Raw genomic sequence first — 24,214 nt, 5'->3', positions numbered from 1 at the left:
TTTCCAATTAAATTCTCTCCATGTAAGTGAATTTGTGGATGTCTTTTGAGTTGCACACATGTGACACCATTCCTCTTCAGTAATTGTGATATTCAACTCTTTTTCCCACTTGTGCTTTATGTATAATGTTGTTTTATTCTGACATTCCATTATGCTGTGGTATATTACTGATATAGCCCTAGATAGTAGCTTTTGTTAAGTTTTATGACTGTAAATAGGAATGTAAATAAAATGTCTCTAGGTTATGGACTGTTAAGCAAAATACATTTGAGGGTTTTCTTTTTTGCATCAACTAAATGATAACTAGTCGGTGGAACATTAACATTTAGAGCTGAACACAAGGTGATTTTTAAGAGTGGGGAATTAAAATCACTCATAAAACACACACCACCACTGGACAGGTACAAATTAAATTATGCTGGACTACAACTTCAAACAGAAGTTTAAAAGATGACAACATATTTACTGTTTTTGATTTACTGAGATAAATTGGAGAAGATGGACTTAATATTTTGTCACTCTCTTTTCTAAAGCGTAGGAATCTATTAAGTCTGCAACTAACAATGATTCCCAAAATTAATTAAGCGACTGACTATGTTCTTAGTTAATTGATTAGGTGTTTGGTCCATGAAATATTGATCAATGTTTTCCAGAGCCCAAAATGATGCCTTCAAATGTGTTTTTTACACAGCTCAGTTTACTGGCAGGAGTCAAGAAACTTATAAAATACACCACAAAGTATTCAGATTAAATAAACTGAAATTAAGTTTGTTTTTGTTTTTTATCAAATGCGTAATTCAACAGTAACAAAATTACAACCAGTGCAAAAAAAGTGTTGTTTTAATTATATGCTAAAATATAATCAGATTTTGCAGTCATTAGAATTCCGTTGTCGCAGGACTGCCCACATGCCTCAAAACGATTAAGGCCCAATAAAAAACAAACAAAAAAACATTAGTTTATCATCCCCGCCCACATGCCAAAATTGGCCAGCATCAATTTTTTTATTTTATTTTGGTGAATGTCATTCACGGCGGTAAAGCTGGTGCAAGAACCGGCACGTCCACTAGGTGGCGAGTCTGCTTCGGTCGAAGACGGCCGAAGTTTACTGAGCCGAGCCCGGAACTTGCGGCTTGTTGTCACTGACAACCACAGTCAGTTGCTCCGTCTCACTCAAACACAGTCTGCCTGTTTTTCACACTATTAGCGTGCAGCACACTGACTGTATTCAACATGGAAACAAGATTCATTTTAAAAACAGCTGATATTTTCAGTTCCTCACTTGGTATGCAGGTGCTGTATGTCATTTTTCACGATTGAAATGACGCATGTGCCCGTTTCTAAGAAAGAAAAAAAAACTGTCCCCTCTCATCCATTTTTTCCTGATGTCAAGGATAATAAACATGTTTTTTTTGAATGGGGTCTTAATTATCAAAAGAGTTGTCAATTAATCTACCATTCTACTAATAATCCATTAATCGTTGCAGCTCTACAATACTTATATCCTCATGTCTCCTATTCTGGAGCCGGTCTGAGAATCACCTCTGCAGATTCTGGGGTTTTAAAACGCACCAAGTTAAACGGGGTGAGCAATCACTTCAAGACACCGAGTCAGACGAGGCAAACTTTGAAGTTGTATTCTGTCAAGGAGATGATGACACACACTCAGCCCCGAGCATTCGCACTCTCAAGCGTCACACTGGAGAGTCACTCGGCCTCATCACAAGCTGAACAGAGACACACGCACACACACATGCATGCGCACACACACACAAAAAGGAGCAAAGAGATGAGATGTCTATCTGAGAGCTGTTGCCAATGTCAAAGAATATTAAAGCTTCTCACTTTGAGGCTAATTATAGTCCATAGAGCAGGACTTCACAGCCTCTTAATGACGGAGCGGCTAAGCCCTGTCCATCACGTGTGCACACAGACACATGCACAAAAAAATTTCCCTAACGCACACGCACAAGTCTCTCATCTGCCTATCATTATCTCCTCCCCAGTGTAATTATGCTGATGTGATTACATTAGATTAGTCATCTGGCCCAGTGAGAGCAGCCTGTCAGTGAAATGGAGAGAGGAGCTGAGGAACATGTCAGTCTTCCACTGAGAGACTGTCACTCTGACTGGCAAGGCAGCAAACATCACCGTGAGGAGCGGAGAGGACGAAAAAGTCTTTGAAGTCAAAGAGGAATGCTCGAGATGAAGATCGAATATCCTTAACTGCCATCGACTCGTGTGCAGCCGAGGCTGAGGATGTGTCTGTGTGAGCGTTAGCGCAATTATTATCGTGAATGATGAGACTGAGTGATATTTATTCATGTTAGGAGGCAGCAGGCAACACTGTTAAAGCGGCTACTGTCAACATAATATGCAAATTTTGCGGCTAATCTTACCAAATTTTATAAAATGGCCCAAATAGGCAAAACCTGTTTTTGGGCCACAATCACAACCACAGATGCTGAAGAGACATGATACGGTTGCCGTAGCAACACAGGTAACAATATGCAGCTGCCCAGCGCACGATTGGCTGTTGCGATCTGTTACCGTGTCAACGACATAACCGGTTGCAGTTAACGGTAAATAAATAAATAAATAAATGCTGACATTCAATAATCAGGAATTATTCATTAGTGGGTTTTTGCTTCTAAATTAAGATCAATACAAAAAAAAATTAAGAATAAAGGGGAATTTCTGACACCAGTTTATCCTCAGCAAACTACGTTTAATCCATACTGACACCAAACTCAGTCACTCGCTCATCTTCAACCGCTTACACCAATTAATGGTCATGTGAGGTGGGGGTGGGCTGTGAAGCCTATCCTAGCAGTCATCCAACCCATGTGGGAGGAAGCTGGAGCACGCGGAGGGAACCCACGTAAACACCGGAAGAACGGAAGAACAGAAAGGCCACAGATGGGAATCAATCCCACAACCTTATTGCTGGGAGGCAACAGTGCTAACCACTAAGTCACAGTGTTGCTCTGGCACCAAACCGCTGGAGTTAAATAGTTATCAGCTTTAATTTGACCTTTCAATGTCATGCAAGATCAAAGGTCACATGCAGGAGCAAAAGATCTGTCGTCTGCACCACACACTTGGACTCATCTCCTCACCCTAAAGTGCTGCACAATAAGATGCAGTATGTGCACCAGCTGCGGCACAGTGTGCCCCTCCTCCACGATGATTTTGCGAGTCCAGTGGGTCAACATCTGGTGGCCATCCTCCATGCGGGCGGGAACAGCTGGGGTCAGGATCGCCATGGCTTGACGCACAATGGCCCGAGCCTCCATGGTGTGAGCCTTCAGCAGGCTGTGGAAAACCTGCAAAATGAACCCAAAGACCATGGATCAATGGGAGCATGCCGTCATTTCACTTTAAGATGTGCAAGATCTGCTTGCCTCCTCACCTGCAGGACAATCTTCTTGTGAATAGCGAACTTTGCAATGATGTGGGCCAGGAGTAAGTGGCCGCTGTATTTACAGGCCGGATCCACGCAGGCTTTGGGCAGCAGACATGGCCAGGCAAAAGTCATGAGGCGCCGCAGCTTGCTGTTACGTGATTTGTTGTTGTCATGGATGTGGTGGGGTGCATGTTCTACCAGCAGGGTGGAGAACTGCAGCAGGCAGATTCGCAGCGAGTCCAACAGGTCAGCCTGCTTCTCTGGGTCCAGAACCTTAGTGAGGAAATGGCACAGATGTGAAGGTGAAGTATCGAGAAATAATAATAATCGAGAAATACGCATCTACGTATGTGGATTTAGCCAAACTGATAAAGACAATTAAAATAACACTTTTTTTCATAATCCATGCCATGCTTTCTTTTTAAACAACAAAACACCCCACGAACTACAATCTCAAGACACTCAACTTCTCCTTCTCCAACATATTCATATTATCCAGAGAGAATGATCCCGAGTGACCAAACGTATTTGCAAAACATTTTCTTTCCACATCAACATATAAAGAATATTAGAAAACCTTGAATATAAATCAAACTTTTCTCTGTATGTGGATGTCACTTTTTAACATAGCACTTCCCTGGGGGCATGTTTAACAACAGACAGGAACCCAGAAGCACATGTACACACTGCAGCCTGTGCTGTTATTCTAAAAAATATGCAAGATGGACAAAAAATGTGTCAGACAACATGGCTGATGTTATTTGATGCTGTTTGGACAAAAGGAATTGTCAAATGGACACGGATAGCGATGTGATTCATAAATTTTTCCAGGAAGCCCTCAGCCTGTGGTCTGTACAAAAAAGACTTTAAAATTCCAAAAATGAGCAAGATGGACAAATAAACATGCGCTGGACAACATACTGGATGCTATCTGACACAGATGCATGCTGATTTCTGACCCAGTAACAATAAAATAAACGATGTACCAAGTTAATAAAAATACTTTACCAACAAACATTCAAAATATGTTTGAAAAAAGAGTAAGTAGTTATAAATTGAAAGGAATAGAAGTCTTTAAAAAACCAAGATTTAGAACCAAAGTAAAAGAAAGGAGTATTGCAGTAAATGGTGTCAAATTATGGAACAATCTTAATAAAGAAATTAAAGAATTAAGGTCGCTTAAATTATTTAAAAAACATATTAAATTAGATGTATTAAGTAAGTATGAAACTATGAAGTAAGTCAGTGGGCTGCAAGAAAGTAAAAAAAAAAAAAAAGTAAACTGTTAATAATGTTTGGAGTGTCTTAAGTTTAAATGTAACCTGTCAGTGATGTAATCTATTAATTAATGGTCATAATTATGAAATGGGTCAGTGGTATGTGACAAGTTAAAGAAATGCAATCTGTTAAATAATGTTGACTATGATGCTGTATATTGAAAGATTGTATTGTTAAAAGGGGCAGAAATCATAAGACTTGTTCTTCTTTCTGCTCCTTTTCATTCTGGTATTGTGGTGCTTTTGTTTTTTGCTTTTCTGTTTTTCTTTTAAATGAATGAAATAAATATTAAAGAAAAAAAAAGAAAAAAAAAGAAAAGCATAAGTACATTTGTTGTTTTTTTAAATTAGCTCTTTTAATTTAGGATTTTTTGCATTGCTATAGTGTACTTTTATTACTGGAGTTTATTTTGTTTGGTGTATTGATTCCTTGGAAAGCCACATATAAATAATATACAATAGTTCATAATATTATTATTACTAATAACACATAGATTTCTTTGGTATATAAGTCGCACCAGAGTATAAGTCCGAGGGCCGCCCAAACTAGTAATAAATAAATAAATAAACTGCATTTTATTTTCTAGAAAATTCAGTATATTTTTCTGCAATAAAGCTGTTTAAACCTGTTCTTTAAGGGTATGGCAGGGTGCTGTCATTTCTGTCTGGAGTAGGCAGTTCTCCCAAACTGAGTAACTGTGCAAGAAGAAGACAAATGAGGGAAGCCACCAAGACACCCATAACAATTCTGAAGTAGTTATCGGCTTCTGTGGTGTAATAAGAGAAAATTTTGTCTTTTGCATTAGTTATATAGCATCATGGTGGAGATTTTTTTAAGACATGAAATTTAACCTATAATTTGACAGAAGGCACATGGAATACTAGAATCTAAACTTAATCTATGTATTAGTAGTGTAACTCCTGAGCCACAGAGACACTTGCTCTGCTATAGAAGTAACAACTCCTATACAGAGGATATGGTGGTCTAGTGGTTAAGCATTGGTCTTCAGACCAGAGGATCCTCGGTTCAAACCCCAGCCAGACTGGAAAATCACTAAAGGCCCTTGTGCAAGTTCCTTAATCCCCAAGTAGTGAGTGGCTTAAATGGCAGTACCCTTACACTGGTGTGTGTGTGTGTGTGTGTGTGTGTGTGTGTGTGTGTGTGTGTGTGTGTGTGTGTGTGTGTGTGTGTGTGTGTGTGTGTGTGTGTGTGTGTGTGTGTGTGTGTGTGTGTGTGTGAGAATGTGAGGTATCATTGTAAAGCACTTTGAGCTTCTCATGCAGATGGAAAAGCGCTATATAAATGCAGTCCATTTACAGGTAATTCAATGTTGGAATATAGCACATTAGTCTGGAGTATCTGGGTTTGTGATGGTCCTGGATTAGGACTAATATCCAGGCTTTGCTGGACTCTGCAATCAAAAGTCTATCTGTGAGCTTTGAACGCGATGAACTTGTAGAGACTTTAACTGTTCTTGCAAGATGCTCTAGGTCCTCTGCCTCTGAGACTGAGGGATGCTTGAGAAGAACTTATGGACTCATGAGGTTGCTGAACAAAGATGTTTGGTGACAACATTAACTCCTAGATACCATTAAGGTTCTAGACTTTAAGGTGCTTAAAGTATGGTTTTGAGGGTCGGACGGCAATCAGCTACCTAAGGCAATGACTGGGTGTCTTTGGTACTAGGTTTCTTTGAAGGATCCTTGGCTACCGCTGGAAGGGCTGTGTGTCCAATAAACGGTTACTTAGTGAGACAGAGATGAAGAGAATCACATTGCACTGTGAAGAAGCAACAGCTATGACATTTTGGCCATGTGGTGAGTCTCTCTGGACATGATCCAGCACACACGTGCCTCAGTGTCGAGGATTCCCTGGGTGGCTGGTGAAGACCAAGGCGACACCAATGTCTCATCTGGCTTCAGAAAATAGATGATTACTTTTGAGAGGTGGGGATGGACCAGCTCTCTGCCAGCGAAGTGAAGTGGTGATACTGCAGGATGTGTCTAGACCTGAGCTGAATAGCACATTTGAGTTATTAATAAATAGTGTTCATCGCTGGTAAGTCGTTGCATTAATGTTAAATTCTTCACATATTATTTAATGCAAATTATGACAACAAACAGAGACGTCGATTCCATTAATTTAAGTTACAGTTTCGTTGAATTCTCAAAAAAAAAAAAAAAAAAAAAAAAAAAAAAAAAAAAAAAAGGAAATTTGTCTGCCACGTCTCAATGCGCCAACAGCATGCTCCAAATTATTTATACTCATTGAAAACCAAACAGCTCCCCGCTGAAAACACACCCACCACCATCTGAATTCTCTGGCGAGCAGACAGAGAAAGAGGAGGTGAGCACGGAAATGAGTTTACGTCAAACCGCACAGCAGCCATTAGCAGCCATTAGTCCTGGTGTCAGTCAGTGACGAGATCTGCCACAACGCAAACAAACACGGCGACCTTTAGTATGGTCACAGTGTGACATTTACACCAGGAAATATGGTGTGGCGTGATGAATAAAACGTGAGGAAAAACAAAGATGGATGGATGAGATAAATGGAGGCGCAGAAAGATGCAGTGACAGCCTTAACGAAGAGTGAGAATATGGAAACCGAACTGATAAGACATCATGAAAGGAAATGCAGCAGGTAATGAAATCAGAGAAGACTGATGGAAAGACTGAGCTGTTAAGTAATGAACAAATGAATACAGCAGAGAAATGGAAAGAGTATTGAGTGCGCTGTGTGCAGACCTTGGTAATGAAGACGCTGGTGATGCTGTCAGGGTTGTCTCCTTCAGGATTAGGTGGTCCAAGAAGCTGCTCGCCTTCCCCTTTTTCAAAACTGTACAGGAAGGCAGGATTCAAGATGTGCTGCAGCACCTGAGGAAAAAAAGATATTATTCAATATAATACATGGTAAGACCAAACCTCCATGCAATGGCGTTATTCATGTTCAACAGCAAACAACAGTTGACCTTAAGTGTGACCTTCAAAGCTACTCATGGCCAGATGCAGTGGTACATTTTGACAGCCCAAATGATTTTATACGTATTTTCTATTGCACAAATGGAACCATGACTATAATTACTATGACTATAATCACACCTTGGGTGACCTTGAGTTCGACCTTCAAGATCACTCAAAGTCACATATGGTAGAGCATTCTGAAAGTCCATGTCAGACTTCCTATTCATATTTAATTTTAACTATGGCTTCATCTTGCACCATTAAGGCCCTGAAGTGATCAAACTTTGAGTGACCTTGAGTTTGACTTTCAAGATCCCTGAAGGTAAATTTTATAGAAAATTCTGAACATCCACATAGGACTTCCTATTCATGTCTAATTGCAACTATGGACCTATCTAGCAGCATTAAGGCCCAAAGGTAATCAAACTGAAGAACCTTGATTTGGTGCATACACACAAACAGCAGACTCCAGTGGGGGATTCCATTGTTCTGCTGGGGGACTTCAATGCACATGTGGGCAATGACAGAGACACCTGGAGAGGCCTGATTAGGAGGAACAGCCTCTCTGATCTAAACCCGAGCAGCTGTTTGTTATTGGACTTCTGTGCTAGTCATGGCCCGTCCATGACAAACACCATGTTCAAATGCGAGGATGCTCATAAGTCCACATGGTATCAAAGTGCCCTATGCTGAAGGTCGATTATTGAATTTGTGATCGCATCATATGTTCTGAGGCCGCATGTTCTGGACACTCAGGTGAAGAGTGGGGCAGAGCTGTCAACTGATCACCATCTGGTGGTGAGGTGGATCAGAAGGTGGCGGAGGACTTTGGACAGACCTGGTAAGCCCAAACAGATAGTGCAGGTGAACTGGGAACGTCTGGAGGAGCCCACTGTCAGAGATCTTCAACTCACACCTCTGGCGGAGCTTTTCTGGTATCCCTGTGGAGAATGAGGGCACTGAACCAGAATGGGCAATGTTCAAAGCTTCCATCGCTGAAACTCATGGAGGATCACCATCAATTTCCTCGGTGGAAGTCAATGAGGTAGTCAAACAACTCTGCAGTGGCAAAGCACCGGGGGTTGATGAGATCAGTCAGGAAATGCTGAAGGTTCTGGGTGTGGAGGGACTGTCTTGGATGAGACGTCTCGTCAAGATTGCGCTGAGGTCTGGGACAGTGCCTAAGCAGTGGCAAACTGGGGTGGTGGTCCCCATATTTATAAAGGGCGACCAGAGAGTGTGTGCCAACTACAGGGGCATCACACTACTCAGCCTCCCTGGTAAAGTCTACTCCAGGGTGCTGGGAAGGAGAGTTCGGCTGATAGTCGAACCTCAGATTGAAGAGGAACAATGCAGGTTCCGTCCTGGTACAACTGACCTGCTCTTCACTCTCACATGGATCCTGGAGGGGGACTGGGAGTATGCCCACCCAGTCTACATGTGTTTTGTGGACTCGGAGAAGGCATATGATTGGGTACCTTGTGAGATGCTGTGGGAGGTGTTGCGGGAGTGTGGAGTGAGGGGGTCACTTCTCAGGGAAACTAAGAGTTAAATCGTCCGTACTCACAAAGCGAGAGCCATGTTCAGGTCCTCGGCAGTAACTCAGACTCGTTTCCAGTGGAGGTTGGCCTCCGCCAGGACTGCACCTTCTCACCAATCCTGTTTGTGATATTCATGGACAGGATATCGAGGTGTAGTGGGGGGGGGGGGGGGGGTGGTCTTCAGTTTAGTGGGCTCAGGGTCTCCTCACTGATTTCTGCAGATGATGTGGTCCTGTTGGCACCAGCTGGTCAGTTCACAGCTAAGTGTGAAGTGGCTGGGATGAGGATCAGCACCTCTAAATCTGAGGCCATGTTTCTCAGCAGGAAACCGATGGACTGCCTACTCCAGGTAGGGAATGAGGTCGTCTACCGTACTGTTGTGATGAAAAGGCAAAGCTGTTGATCTACTGATCAATCTTAGTTCCTTCTCTCACCTATGGTCATGACTGAAGAAGTAGATCGCAGGTACAAGCGCCCAAAATGGATTTCTTTAGGACGGTGGCTGGGTTCTCCCTTACAGATCAAGTGAGAACCTCTGTAATCCGTGGGGAGCTCGGAGTAGAGCTGCTGCTCCTTTGCTTTGAAAGGAGCCAGCTGAGGTGGTTTGTGCATCTGGTAAGGATGCCTCCTGGTCACCTCCCTAGGGAGGAGAGTGAGTGGAGACCGTAGGGAAGACCCAGGACTAAGTGGAGAGATTATATCTCCACACTGGCCTGGGAACATCTCGGGATCTCCCAGTCAGAGGTGGTTAATGTGGCTTGAGAAAGGGAAGTTTAGCGTCCCCTACTGGAGCTGTTGCCCCCTCGACCTGATTCCGGATACGTGGATGAAGATGAGTGAGTGAGTGTTGATTGGAGTGAGATATGCTCTTTAATCTCAAAAATTAATAGGGATTATTTTTGGGTGGAAAACAATTCATGTGTGAAATCTGGCTGAAATCCATCCATTTGTTTCTTCAGATCTTTTGTGAACAGACTGACACACACGCACATACAGGGTTTTAATAACTATAATACAAAAGAGAGTCATTTTTCTGCAATCATACTAAATAACCAAAGTTACATTAGGTAGCAAAAACAAACAACAAACAAAAGCAAGCAACTGATGGGGTAAAGCGATAAACTGATTATTATCAACACCATGAAAGCACTGATTATTCCAGATTGTTTCCACTGAAGACAAAGGCTTGATTAACTGGTAAAATGTAGAATACCCAAACCACAATACAGTTAACGACTGCATTTATTAGAGAAGCTGCTATCTCTTAATGAACCCACCCCACCATTCTATCCATCATCGGGGAGGACGGAGCATCGCTCAGTGCAGAACAAGCTGTGGCAGCATATGCTCCAGATCCTCCGATAGCACATCACTCACACGCGTTCTGCACAACACTCACCGCTTGCGTGCACGTGCAGAAATAAAGAGACAAAGAGTCTTTACTCTCATCTGTGCAAATTACACTGTGGCTACTGTGAAAGCAATAGTTGCCACGGTTTCATTCTGCAGGTGTCTTAATTATCTTAAAGCCTATTTTTATGCCGTTAATCAAATAAGAAATGCATTTATGTGCTGCTGCGTTCCTCTCCAGCCACATCAGCAGAGACAGTACAGAACACATATTATGCTCACATACACTCCAGGGACGTGAAACGTGTGATTTTTATCAGAGACGTTACAAGAAGTCCTGAATGATGGTCACTGACAGCAGAGCAGAGTAAGTGTGATTTACATGAACAATTTAAACAGTTTTCTCCATGAATTTACTCCACTCTGCATTAGGTGAACTGATGCAGTTGCATGCTGCAGCTTTGCAAATCTCAAACTTGCACTTTGTTGGGAAGAAAAGTAATACAATGACAGGTTTTAACGGTTTAGTGATCATGAAACTAATCGTTATGTGCAGCCCGTGTTGAAAGCACTCTGTTCTTAATCTTCTGTTGGTGTTTCTTTAATCAGTGACACCACTGGAGGCATGCAGGTCTTGCGATCACACTGGTCTCCGTGTAACCATGTTTGTAATAAAGCGCTTGACAAAACTCCACTGTACCTGCGTAAATGGTAAATCTCCACCAGATGGAGATATTGCTCCATTTCATGAACTTCGAGTATAAGGCTGCAGTGAGACTCCAGTGAGGACCAATCTGTTGCTTATATTAGTAGATGTGCAGGTAGGTCCATAAGTATTTTGACAGTGATGCCATTTTTGCAATTTTACCTCTACACACAAAGACAATGGGGCAGAAATTAAACAACCACGACATGCTTGTAGTGTTGAAGTGCCTTAACAAAATATATCACATGAATCAGTTTTCAGATGGCAGCCATTTTTTATACACATCCCATCCATTTTCATTGAACAAATAAAACATAAAGGATTATTGCAAAAGACTGAGACCACCAAGACTAGAAGGTCTCTGGTCAGCCCGCAGGCACCCCCAGACCACAGATGGGAGTCCACCGACCACCCAACACATGGAATATTGGGTGTAGGTATGTTCTTGTTTCGTTAGTGTGATAATTTTAACCACGACTCAGCAGAATACAGGCATGCGGGGCAAGAGCGCTGGCAGGCGACCAACAACCTCTCAATGCAAGCACAGTCCCAATCACACATTCAGTTAGCATGAGCTCACACCTCAACTATTTACATTCCTGAAGTGCACATGTAATAATTCATCCACAGTTGGTGACAAGTCAATCCAAGGCCCTTCAAGCTTCATCAGCGCAGTCCACCACCCACTCAGAAACACCCCAAGGAAGTCAAACTCTCAACAGTATTACTACTTCTACTTAAAAAGTGGGGGGGAAAAAAAAATCATTTTCACCTCTTCCCCCTTGAGCTTCATATTTCTCTGGAAATATAAGTCTACTGTATTTCGCACAAGCACAAACAAAATACATGTTTGTGCTTTAATGCTACAGTGTGAGGGATTCAGGGGTGCTAATTAGCAGAAATGGAAAATATATGATTCATAAAGTGCTCATAACCATTCATTAATGTATAAATCATATATTTTCTGGAGCATGTTACGCAGATGATACCCAGCTTTATCTATCCATGAAGCCAGCGGACACACACCAATTAGCTAAACTGCAGGATTGTCTTACAGACATAAAGACATGGATGACCTCTAATTTCCTGCTTTTAAACTCAGATAAAACTGAAGTTATTGTACTTGGCCCCACAAATCTTAGAAACATGGTGTCTAACCAGATCCTTACTCTGGATGGCATTACCCTGACCTCTAGTAATACTGTGAGAAATCTTGGAGTCATTTTTGATCAGGATATGTCATTCAAAGCGCATATTAAACAAATATGTAGGACTGCTTTTTTGCATTTACGCAATATCTCTAAAATTAGAAAGGTCTTGTCTCAGAGTGATGCTGAAAAACTAATTCATGCATTTATTTCCTCTAGGCTGGACTATTGTAATTCATTATTATCAGGTTGTCCTAAAAGTTCCCTGAAAAGCCTTCAGTTAATTCAAAATGCTGCAGCTAGAGTACTAACGGGGACTAGAAAGAGAGAGCATATCTCACCCATATTGGCCTCTCTTCATTGGCTTCCTGTTAATTCTAGAATAGAATTTAAAATTCTTCTTCTTACTTATAAGGTTTTGAATAATCAGGTCCCATCTCATCTTAGGGACCTCATAGTACCATATCACCCCAACAGAGCGCTTCGCTCTCAAACTGCAGGCTTACTTGTAGTTCCTAGGGTTTGTAAGAGTAGAATGGGAGGCAGAGCCTTCAGCTTTCAGGCTCCTCTCCTGTGGAACCAGCTTCCAATTCGGATCAGGGAGACAGACACCCTCTCTACTTTTAAGATTAGGCTTAAAAGTTTCCTTTTTGCTAAAGCTTATAGTTAGGGCTGGATCAGGTGACCCTGAACCATCCCTTAGTTATGCTGCTATAGACTTAGACTGCTGGGGGTTCCCATGATGCACTGAGTGTTTCTTTCTCTTTTTGCTCTGTATGCACCACTCTGCATTTAATCATTAGTGATTGATCTCTGCTCCCCTCCACAGCATGTCTTTTTCCTGGTTCTCTCCCTCAGCCCCAACCAGTCCCAGCAGAAGACTGCCCCTCCCTGAGCCTGGTTCTGCTGGAGGTTTCTTCCTGTTAAAAGGGAGTTTTTCCTTCCCACTGTCACCAAGTGCTTGCTCACAGGGGGTCGTTTTGACCGTTGGGGTTTTTCTGTAATTATTGTATGGCTTTTGCCTTACAATATAAAGCGCCTTGGGGCAACTGTTTGTTGTGATTTGGCGCTATATAAATAAAATTGATTTTATTTGATTTGATAAGCTGCGGGGGGGGATTACTTTGGGAGATGCTGTGACTTCTGCTCCAGTGTGACTTATTTACAGAAAAATCATGCATTTGTTATTAAACTCCAATAATAAAATAATCAATGCCAATAATAGACATGCACTACATCTATGCACAAAAACCCCAAATGAAAGAGATACAATACAGAAAAATGGTGCCATTTATATATGTTCTTCCTGTTCAAGAGGCTTTGTTTTTTGACAGGTATGATTTATACTGCAGTGTGACACACGCTCTGGAAAATATGATACCTACAAGAATGAATCAACATGGTTTCATAGGCTATAAATGATCCATTCATATCTACGTCAGGGTTCTCGCCAGAGCAGTTGGTTTGGGCCCCCATGCTGTGATTTATTTATTTTTTCTGCTTTAAAGGACATGTCGCACATTACGGGCAGCACGGTGGAATAGTGGTTAGATCTGCTGCCTTACAGCGAGAAGGTCATGGGATCGATTCCTACCTGTGGCCTTTCTGTGTGGAGTTTGCATGTTCTCTGTGTTTGTGTGGGTTCCCTCCGGGTGCTCTGGCTTCCTCCCACATTCCAAAGACATGCAGGTTCGGTGGATTTGACACTTTAAATTGTCGGTAGGTGTGCGTGCGGGTGTGAATGTGTTTGTCTACATGTGGCCCTGCGATAGACTGGTGCCCCATCCAGGGTGTACCCCGCCTCATGCTCTATGACTGCTGGGATAGGCTCCAGCCCCCCACAACCCTTAATTGGACTAAGCGGTTGAAGATGAGTGTGTGAGTGTGTCGCACGTTATTTAACATCCCAGTTCGCAACACAAAGTGGCCCTCAAAATGCAGGAAATAGTGTTTTAAAGGGTTCTAAATTTCCAAATTTTCTCGGGGGGGATGACTCCGGACCTCACAACAAAACTTGCTCCTGCAATGCTCGTCGCGCAGCTATGCCCCGCTAACTTACCACCTATGCTGTGAAAAAATCCTGGTGAGAACCCTGTATATGGGAGCAAGCCTCCTCATGGATGCCACCATGTTGCACCGCCATGTTGATACAGTAGCCCAAAAGAGACATGCATAAACTGAAGACCATACATATTGTTTATCACAAAAGAAGTCAAGTGAGCATGAATCTCCGTTGTCAAAGACATGAAAATGTGAAGAGAAACAAAATCGTGACTCGCAATGGCACAATGCAACGTGCAACCTCACCAGTAGATGGCACTACACCCTACACACTGTAGCTTTAAAGTGAACACTGGAGATTTCGCAGTCCTCTGAAGAATGGCACCTGCGTAGCTTTGGGAAACACTGAATTTGTGGCACTGCTATAATGATATTTGTATCACAAAAACAGTATTCTAACAGAACATGAAACAAATACACGGTTCTTCGCAGATGGCATAAACTCACTTGTATTTTTTGGTCTGGTAGAAATACATGCCAAGAATGATCAAGTGATGATAAACAACAACAAAAAAATTCACAACTTCATAAAAGAACGGGTGTAACACAACAAAGGAAGGAATCCAGCAGGAGTACGAGGTCAGTCTGCAGAGTGGAGATGATTCACTGCTGCCACCTCACCGTGGTTCCTCCTCTCATTCACTGTGAAATACGCTCAGAGTGAGAACCCGAGCCTCTATCCAATGCACGGGCCTGCGGAAAAAAACGTGCATGCACATGCTTCCCGGTGATATTACGCCTCCGGAAAGATACTAAAGGCAATTATTTAAATGTCAGTGGAAGAACAGCCACACTCATTTTCTTACTCACATTCCCTTCGCCAATAAAAACAAACACATTCACAAAGAAACACCTCTTCTGTCTTTCTGTCACTTGCTCTCTCTGCCTCACAGACACAGTGAGCATCTGCTGCGCACCAGAGGAGGACAATTAAGGAAAAAACAACAATATACGCAAAATTCTGTTAGGCAGAAAGGCCGGGATTGATGCAGGCTCTGCAGGCTAAGCGCTGCTAAAACGTCAAACGCAGCACTTCGCCTCAAAGACGGAGTGAGCGAGCGCAACGCTCTGAGAGGGGGAAGAAAAAAGCACCCAGAGAAAAAGCACTGTGAACACGAGTGCACGCCCTTGGATTTGGGGGTTTGGCTGGCGACACGTGGCTGAGTGGTTTCGGAATGCGTTTGGCAGCGTGCCACAGTGAGCCGTGGCAGGCCGTCTTCCCCACTGACCCGTTTGTGTTTAACAGCAGTGCTGCTGCTCCTCTGTGCCAGTATGTGGGCCCGCTACAGCTGTGCAAAGTGAAAGTGTGTGTGTGCATGCGCTGGAGTGAGCTTAATTAAAAATCAGCCCCGGTGATTGCAACGCACGTGACAGCAGGTCAGGTAGAGAGGACAGAAGCATTCATGTGTGAGCCTCTGAGGGTGTAAAACCAGACAAAATGACCTTCCTGACTCCGTCAAAGAAGTTCTGGTGCAAAACACATCAACCATAAAAGTCACTCAGCTCAGGACCCTAAATGGTTACACCTCCCACAGTGGGGAAGAAAAAAAAAAATCAATGAAGCTGATGTGGTGGGGAGGGGGGGTGTCAAACAGTTTGTCACATGTTATTCAGTTACCACAGTTAGCCTTTGTGAAATTATTATGGTTGAAAATGACTCCATTTACAAGGTGAATACGATTCTTTCTAAAAGGTGACTTGCGTAAATGCACTCGGCTGTTTGGGGTCCTGCAGTGCTGGTGAGTGGTGGGCTGACGGGTCAACGTTTCTCCACAGCAGAGGTCTCAATCTCATTCCAGAAATAGTGTAGGGTCATTTGTCATGAAATAAAAATGTTTTTTTGTTTTTTTTTTTGGTAAAAGCAAAAACTCACCCTATTCTGTTAGAATATGATTTAAACATAAAAAAAAAAAAACAAATAGGGTGCCATTTTTGTTTTGTGTTCTAATGCCCTAAAATCCAATATGGCTTCCATGATACAAAAACGGCATAAATGTGACATTACAGAGGTAGAAAAAAAAAAAAAAAAAAATCACTGGTTTGAGGTCACGGACCAGTAACTTTTGTTTTACCTCTAGTTGATATTTTCTTCTGCAAGACCGATGTCAAGTTAAAAATCTCGTCGGTCCAGTGATTAAAAGTGTTCGACAAGACAGACTTTTTTTTAATACTTGCTCCTTAAATAGCCCCTGTTCACAGATTGCCATGATGTGCCACTGAGTCACACCACTGACTTCATGAATGAAGCTATTTTGAAGCTACTTTTACTTTTGTTCTGTTTCAGGCTACGCTATATAAAAATGTAAGTCCCTTCGGCTGCTCCCTTGTTTGCACTCGGGGTCGCCACAGCAAATCCAAGGTGGATCTGCATGTTGAATTGGCACAGGTTTTACGCCGGATGCCCTTCCTGACGCAACTCCACATTACATGAAGAAATGTGGCAGGGGTGGGATTTGAACCTGGAACCTTCTGCACTGTAACCAAGCGCATTAACCACTTGGCCATCACCCCTGCCTACACAAAAATAAAATAATCATTTTGTAGCCGATGACGCATTTGCCCTCCGCCTGACTGTGAAACCCCCCAAGCCTGATGTGCCTGCTAAATCAGACTCCGCAAAAGGCTGCTGTGACTTTTATGTTTTCACTCCTCTCTCGACATATCTTAAAAGTTTGCGCAGTGTGTCCGCTGAATGACACCAGGTTCTTATTGTAAATAAGAATTTTTTTTCTTAACTTACTTGGTTAAATAAAAAAAAAAAAAAAATCCAAATTTAATTTCAATCATGGATCAAATGTAGAAAAATATAACCAACTGTACAACACAAAGTCAGAAAAAGACCCGCAATTCATGGAGGAAAGTACACCTTACCTTTAGTTTGGAGATGTTGCTTGTAGAAAGAAGACCCCGTTGAGTGAGAAATTAATCCAGAAAAAGCATAATCCAGACAAATTGCATAAAGATGCGACGGAGAACTTTAAATCTGTCACAAACGTCGACGTCAATGCGTGGCACAGATTTATAGAGGTGCAGAAGCATAAATCAGTCTTTAGGATTTTAAGGAACCACTCCGCCACCGACTTAGAAAAAAAGAGCGACTTAACCAGAATGTTATCTTTTTAATAACATCTGCCGCTTATTTAAGGCAGGCGTTTATTTTTTTTAAGAAAGTTTTGACCCGGTCATTAGGCAGGTCTCGATTCCGGATTCCCTGTAGATCGTTTGGCGCCGCCTGACTGTACTCCATTACATACTTTTTCAAGCACAGACAATGAATCTGAACAGACTTTTGAATTTGCTTTGGTTTTTCAAAATTTTTGATCTCTTTCTGGCGTTCAAGAAATTACAGTCTAGTATTAATAGTGTGTTTAATGTGGATTTCAAATCATCCAAGCAAAGGAACAAGATTGTTTTCCTTATTTTAAAACAGAGGCTAATCTTAAAATAAGAATTCTTTCTAGTTTTAAGGCACATTTTGATTATTCAGTGTCAATACATTTTGCTAGTTTTGAGAATTCTAACCAAGTAAATTTTTCTGACCCCACTGGCATTTTTTTTTTTTGCTTAATAAAAGACAATCTGGCTAGATTTCAGATTATTTGTCTTATTTTGAGAGGGACAGTTTTTGCAGTGTGCACCATTATCAGGTGCCCCATTATTTTGATCTTTATTTATTTATTCATGTCATTTTGTAGTAGTTATACGTGTAGTTGTTATATTCACAGAGTTTAAATGAAATAGTTTTAGAATTTTTTTTAAACCAATTAAAATGTGGAAAAGCTCAAGAGTGGCCAAAATGTTTTTATGTCACTGTAAGTGACACGGCTCGTCATTATAAATCACTGTAGACTAATAGACAAGAATGACAAGTTTCAGCTCTGTAGTGAACAAATCTGTAAATTCCGCAGGAACCCAACCCTCATTCCAATATCAAATTTGAAAATCTTGTTTGTAATCAGGGAATTTCAGTTCCCCGTAGCATGCAATCATAAAGTGACCTTTGTGCTTTGACTGCCTTACCTTTGCTTTGAGCTCATCGTTGAAATGAGGGTCATTGAACTCGACGAAGCGAAAGAACAGGGACCTTTTCTGGGTAATTGAGTAGTTGCGGGGGATCTCTTCCTCCATATACTCCTTCAGGAATGTCATGTTGCATAAGAAGCGACCCGTAAAGGCCCGCAGCAGCTGAAACAGCAGCTCAATCTCGGAGTAGTTTCGCCTTGAGAGGAGACAACGTGGCCAGGCCAGTGAGTTCAGTGCACAGGCAGGAAGGCAGATGTCTGCCATCGTCAACAACAACAACAACAACAACGACAACTTTCAAATAATCAGAGATGAGGCGAGTCTGCACATTCCCCGATTCACTTTTAAAAACTGCTTATAAAACAAAGCCGGAGTGAAATTATGCGCTCTGATCCTCCTGGCTGCAGCGGTTGAGGAGTTAAGTACAGAGAGCCAAATATGTTTTTATGTTTATGGTGCTCAGATGGAGACGAGAGGTGAAAAGGTCGTGCAGAAAAGGAATTTGTGAAACTGCACCCATTATAACGTCTGTGTTGTGGTGTTGATGTTCAATTTCGTTTTGCAACACCACAGCCACAGCACTCAGAAGGGTTATTTAAGTCACCGTGTTTTACACACTAATGGTAACAGCTTTAATTTCAGCTAAACACTTTGGCCTCAGGGCTCCACTGCGGTAATTGTACACAGAGGCCAGAAAGGGTCTCGTCACTTTTTCACCCAGAATTTCCTAATCAGGCTTTGGACACAACTGCCAAACTTCAGGTGATAAGAGATCTTTTCCCAACATCCCCAAAACTATTGCAAGGAGAGTGCAGCCATCCATCTGCTGCAGACAGATGAAACATGAACATGCACTTGGCTTTCTTCACCCGCTGGAGTCCTCACAAGCTCCAACCTGCAGCTGTCTGAAATGAAGCACACCGAGAAGTGGAAAATCTTGCAGCGCTTTGAATGGCTGCATGAGGCTGGCTCCAAACACAAGTTAATTCCCACGGTACTCCATGTTAAAATGCCCAACTGTACAGCAAATATAAACATGTTTACAGCCTGGTCCAAAAAATGGTTTTGACCTGAATAGCTAGTTTTCCCCTCCATGTACTGGGGAGAACTTAGTAAGTCCTTACAGGTCCTGAGGCCCATTGGGCGAGTGCACATCTCCGATTTCCATGGTGTGAAGCAGAGGAAAGTCCACGCCCCTGGACAGGACGCCAGTCCATCGTAGGTTATTTCCCAGCTAAGGCCGGTACCCATTTTACAGCTGGAGGGACTGAGATTATGCAGTTTTAGTGGCTTGTCCATACAAGTAGCACAAGCAGGATTGCAACCCAGGTCTACATACTGGCAGGCCAGCTCCTCATCCAGCTATCCTGCTTTGCAAAGCATAAAACATTTCAGCCATATAGTTATGAAAAATGTGGGGTGTGGTCACTTTGGGTAAAAGGTAGTGTGTGCAGTGAGCAGAGTCCAGAGGCCTCTTGAACAGACACCATCAGCAGTGGCTGACAGCTGTTGTGGAGGACTGTGTCTGTCTTTTCAGAGCATTTTATTACAAAAAATATGTGACAATAGGGCTTGTTGTGTAATTAATTGTCCTGATGGACCACATAAGAAGTTTGCGCTCCAGTATTTCTGCTGAGTGTAATTTTCACATTTAATTTGTTATGTTAGTGTTGTTAGCAGTTACTGTTAACTTGGTGATGCAAGCTTCACTGTTACTGGGGCAATAAGATAGTCATAATCTTTTAATACCCATACCCAAGCCAGCAGTCATGAAAACCACCGCTAAGTCCCCCAAAACTTGGCAGCGTGTTCGCACGTCATTCGTCCCACCCAGATCACACCTCTTTACCCATTTCAGGGTTGGCTGAGACACCACCAACATGGCAACACCTTGAACCACACTTATTAAGCTTCACAACGGTTCTTCACAAAACCTGCGGCTGACGTCGCGAAGGGTTTGTCCAGAATATATACAGTCTATCCTCATGCCCAACACGCCATAGCTGACGCTCCCTCACAATGCAGGTGACACTCACTGGAACCTCCCCAAAATAACTGCTCATTTGATACAAACTCATTCCAGTGGTCCCAAAGAATCCTCCAAAAACATCTGGTACCACAGACATGGAGCCAACCCTTAATATTTCCAAAAGTTTATGAAAATCAGACAAACTGGAGTGAAACGAACTCCTTGGCTGATGTAAGAAGTTCACGTACTTGCAGTAGCTGAGCAGGCAGTAAGCTAGGAGCTTTGGCTCCTTCCAGTTGGTGGCAGCCATGTTGTCTTTACGATGTCTCTCCTGGAAGGCCTCGCTGACCCAGACTCGCCTCAGCTGGCTGACCAGGGAATGCTGCCCTGCCAGCCAGCCCTCATCATTCTTCACAATGATACTGATGATCTATGCGGGGGGGAGAACAGTAGAACATACAACGGGCTAAATTCTGTAATTCACACGAGGACAAAGGGCTGACGACACCTGGTTTAGATTCAGACGCAGACATTTTAATCTGCCAGGACGTGAAGAACACATCATCATAAAAAGTCATCACAAAGTATGAACCTTAATAGCCTGAAACTGTAAGTCCAGTCTGGCTGTGGTGGTGGACGGCGAGCCGGGCCGCACGGTGGCTGCAGTCACGGCGGGAACCAGCAGGGTGACGAAGCGGTTCGGGTTTGAAGCCAGCACGTCCCTGAGAGGCTTGGCATCTTTGTGTTTCAGAAAACTCTGCAATACATAGAAATTTTGTATTATGTAATAACACAAGAGTGGAGGAAACTTTAGTATTACTGGTTACCAAAAACAGAAGAAAGAGAAAAGAAATAGAGATTTTTGTACTGGGGTGGGGTGGGGGCAGTCTTTTTCAGACCGGTGTTAACAGGAGCACCGAGCTTTGAATTGCCCAATATATTCCTGATTACTGCCTATTACCAAGCCGGCAAAAAAGCAAAAATGCAGTTTGAATGGAAAATGTGTCTTTGTGGAGACAGAAGGATCTGCTGCTTGTAGCGCCGTATGGCTGACCATGAACATGCGGCTCCACTGGGGGTCGTTCAGTGTGGCCTCCATCATGAACAACTCCACGGTCTGAGACGGGTGGCGTGTCAGGAACTTGATCAAAGGCTCCCTGAATGGACTGCCGGCCTGAAACATGGGGAATGAGCGGGGCGAGGTGGGAGGGGAATGGAAGTAGAACAGAAGGGGGGGGCAGAAAATGGCAACAATTTATTCAAAGTCAATGCAGGCAGATTCTATGATATCCCTGTGAAGAGTGACCACAAACTCCACTGATTAGTGTCCAATTAACAAGCATCAGTCACGAATGAACCTGGATTTATCCCATGTCTGTTAAATTATTATGAGATTAGAGTTTTAATTTTAAAATGTGTTTAATTTCACCTCAATTTTTTGTTAGTTTTTTCTTTAGTTGTTAAATCAAAAACTATTCTTCAAGCTGTAGAATTTTGATGATTTATGACACCAAGCCAGTTTCTTTATCCTTTTTCATCATTACACAAACTAATTAATGCCAGAATCTATTAACAGTAAGTCCCTTCGGCTGCTCCCTTGTTTGCACTCGGGGTCACCACAGCAAATCCAAGGTGGATCTGCATGTTGAATTGGCACAGGTTTAACGCCGGATGCCCTTCCTGATGCAACTCCACATTACATGGAGAAATGTGGCAGGGGTGAGGATTTGAACCCAGAACCTTCTGCACTGAAACCAAGCGCATTAACCACTTGGCCAGCACCCCTGCTCCAAATGTCAGAATCTATTAATATCTACTGTTAATTCTATTGCTTTGTTATTGCAGTACTTGCTATGGTACAGTAATGTACCGTGCAAAAGGCTACCAAGTACTCCATAGTGAATGAATGTTCTCAAAACATTCATTATTTTTGTGAGTGTGTCTCATATTTGGTCAGGTTAAGAAATAACATTTTCCTAGGCTTTTCCAAAGCCTACATATAATAATAAAATAAAATCCTCCCATCTTCCCAAGATGTAAATCTGCTGAACTCCAAAGTTTCTATGCCCAAACAGTTTTAAGCGCTTAACAAATGCACTTTTTTTTAAATGCTCTGCCGTGCACCACCACTTTATCTATAATAACAGACGTCTAATGAACTCCTTGATCTGACATTTTATGTTTATTGTGCCTGATATTATAGTTTTTTTTTGTTTGTTTTTTTTTTACATATTAATCTATTTTTATTAATTTTATACTGTTATTTTATTGCATTGCCTTTGGGTTTTCTTTTCGATTCCTTTCTGAAAGTTGCAGTAGGCATGCTGCGCTACCCTGATTGACACTAAAGCACAATTTATGCTACTTCGCAGCCATGCAGAGTCCACTGCATCACTGCAAACCCCCTCTGAGCCCCTCCCCGTAGCCTGACGCACACCTCCCAAAAATAGTAACTACACGTTGAGACTGAGACCGCACGGGCTGCGACTGGTCTGCTAACTACATCGTTTATAGAATCCCACTTCTCCGGTTTCACAATCAATGACTTTGACGGGACAGTAGGCCAGTCTTCATGAAAAATGTTGCTGCCAATACTTTTCTGGTGATTTGCATTGCAACACCCACCAACCCAAATGGAGAACTTCAAAAGTTGCACGACTGCATCGAAGCAACTGCATGGCCACAAAGTTACAGAGTAGTAGAAGCATAAAAATGCCTTAACTTTGTGTTGTTGCTAATGTAAACTACAGTAGACCTGTCAGCCACCTGCTGAACACATCATCACCACATCCATGTTGTGAATGAGGAGCAGGTGTGTTTGAATTTACACGGAGCTTTGAATTAGCTCATTTGTCAGTTTATTACCAAAGCCTACATCAAGTGGCTTACCTACATGTTAAGCCACACATTTAAAAATAAAAAAATAACAGGACTTTGTGGACTTTGTGTTTCTGACAGGTTTTTCCCATAAATTCTACTATTTATTCAAAGAAGTGTAGTTGATTTTCTACCTCTATCAGCATGGCCCTCTCAGTTTTCATGACCACCTCCAGCAGAGGTTTGACCAGAGTTTGAGGTGCAGCTGGGATCAGGTGAAAAAGGTTAATGATAGCAGAGCAAATCTTCATTTCCTAGCAAAAAAAAAAAAGTAGAGAGAAGACCCAAAAACACTGGCATTAGACATGGACATCATTTGTTATAACAGTCTTAATGGACACCCACTGTGGAAAGACATGAATCTTAGTTATGTCCAAGAACTGAGAACGCAATCTAGGTTCAACATCTCACAGGAAAAGTGGGCAGCACCACACTGGCACAGAATCTTGGATTACAAACGCAAATGGTACAAATATAAGACAGCATGCCTGATTATATTTTCTTACTTTGTATTATTTATATGTTGGAAATACAAAAGACAGTGGAGAAAAGTCAACAGTTCTGAAGATGACCACAGACACACGGACACAGAACTACAGGGCAGGTTCACCAGTAACACTACCACCACATCGGGTCAAGTCACCAGCACATCAGTTTCACTAGATTTCAATCACTGACAGTCACCAACAGAGGGCGCAACACCGGTCCGCATCTCACCTCAACGCCCTCCAGTGCAGGCTGTTCCAGAATGGGAGAGAACGATCAGTCATCAGAGCAGTGTGTGTGTGTGTGTGTGTGTGTGTGTGTGTGTGTGTGTGTGTGTGTGTGTGTGTGTGTGGGAAGGTGAGCGGACAAGACAAAGTGATAACAAAATTAATTGACAGACAGAAGC

General features: G+C 42.4%; 1 protein-coding gene across 2 annotated transcripts in view; it reads right to left on the bottom strand.

Annotated features, from left to right (window-relative positions):
* Window positions 1–24,214, bottom strand: part of trrap (transformation/transcription domain-associated protein) — a 202,909-nt gene that overhangs the window by 127,202 nt on the left and 51,493 nt on the right. The window contains exons 31-39 of one of the 2 annotated variants that reach the window (XM_034193140.1): window positions 24,040–24,060; window positions 23,457–23,576; window positions 21,500–21,619; window positions 21,038–21,202; window positions 20,694–20,875; window positions 18,474–18,672; window positions 7,432–7,560; window positions 3,413–3,679; window positions 3,120–3,326 (exon numbers count right to left, since the gene is read on the bottom strand). In XM_034193140.1, coding sequence (XP_034049031.1) covers window positions 3,120–3,326; window positions 3,413–3,679; window positions 7,432–7,560; window positions 18,474–18,672; window positions 20,694–20,875; window positions 21,038–21,202; window positions 21,500–21,619; window positions 23,457–23,576; window positions 24,040–24,060 — 1,410 coding nt within the window. The remainder of the gene's footprint in view (window positions 1–3,119; window positions 3,327–3,412; window positions 3,680–7,431; window positions 7,561–18,473; window positions 18,673–20,693; window positions 20,876–21,037; window positions 21,203–21,499; window positions 21,620–23,456; window positions 23,577–24,039; window positions 24,061–24,214) is intronic. The other variant, XM_034193142.1, reaches the window with a different exon arrangement.

The sequence above is a fragment of the Thalassophryne amazonica genome, chromosome 18 (genome assembly GCF_902500255.1).
Source record: "Thalassophryne amazonica chromosome 18, fThaAma1.1, whole genome shotgun sequence".
NCBI lineage: Eukaryota > Metazoa > Chordata > Actinopteri > Batrachoidiformes > Batrachoididae > Thalassophryne > Thalassophryne amazonica.
Note: the sequence above shows the minus strand (reverse complement) of the source record. Positions and strands in the feature narration are given on the sequence as shown.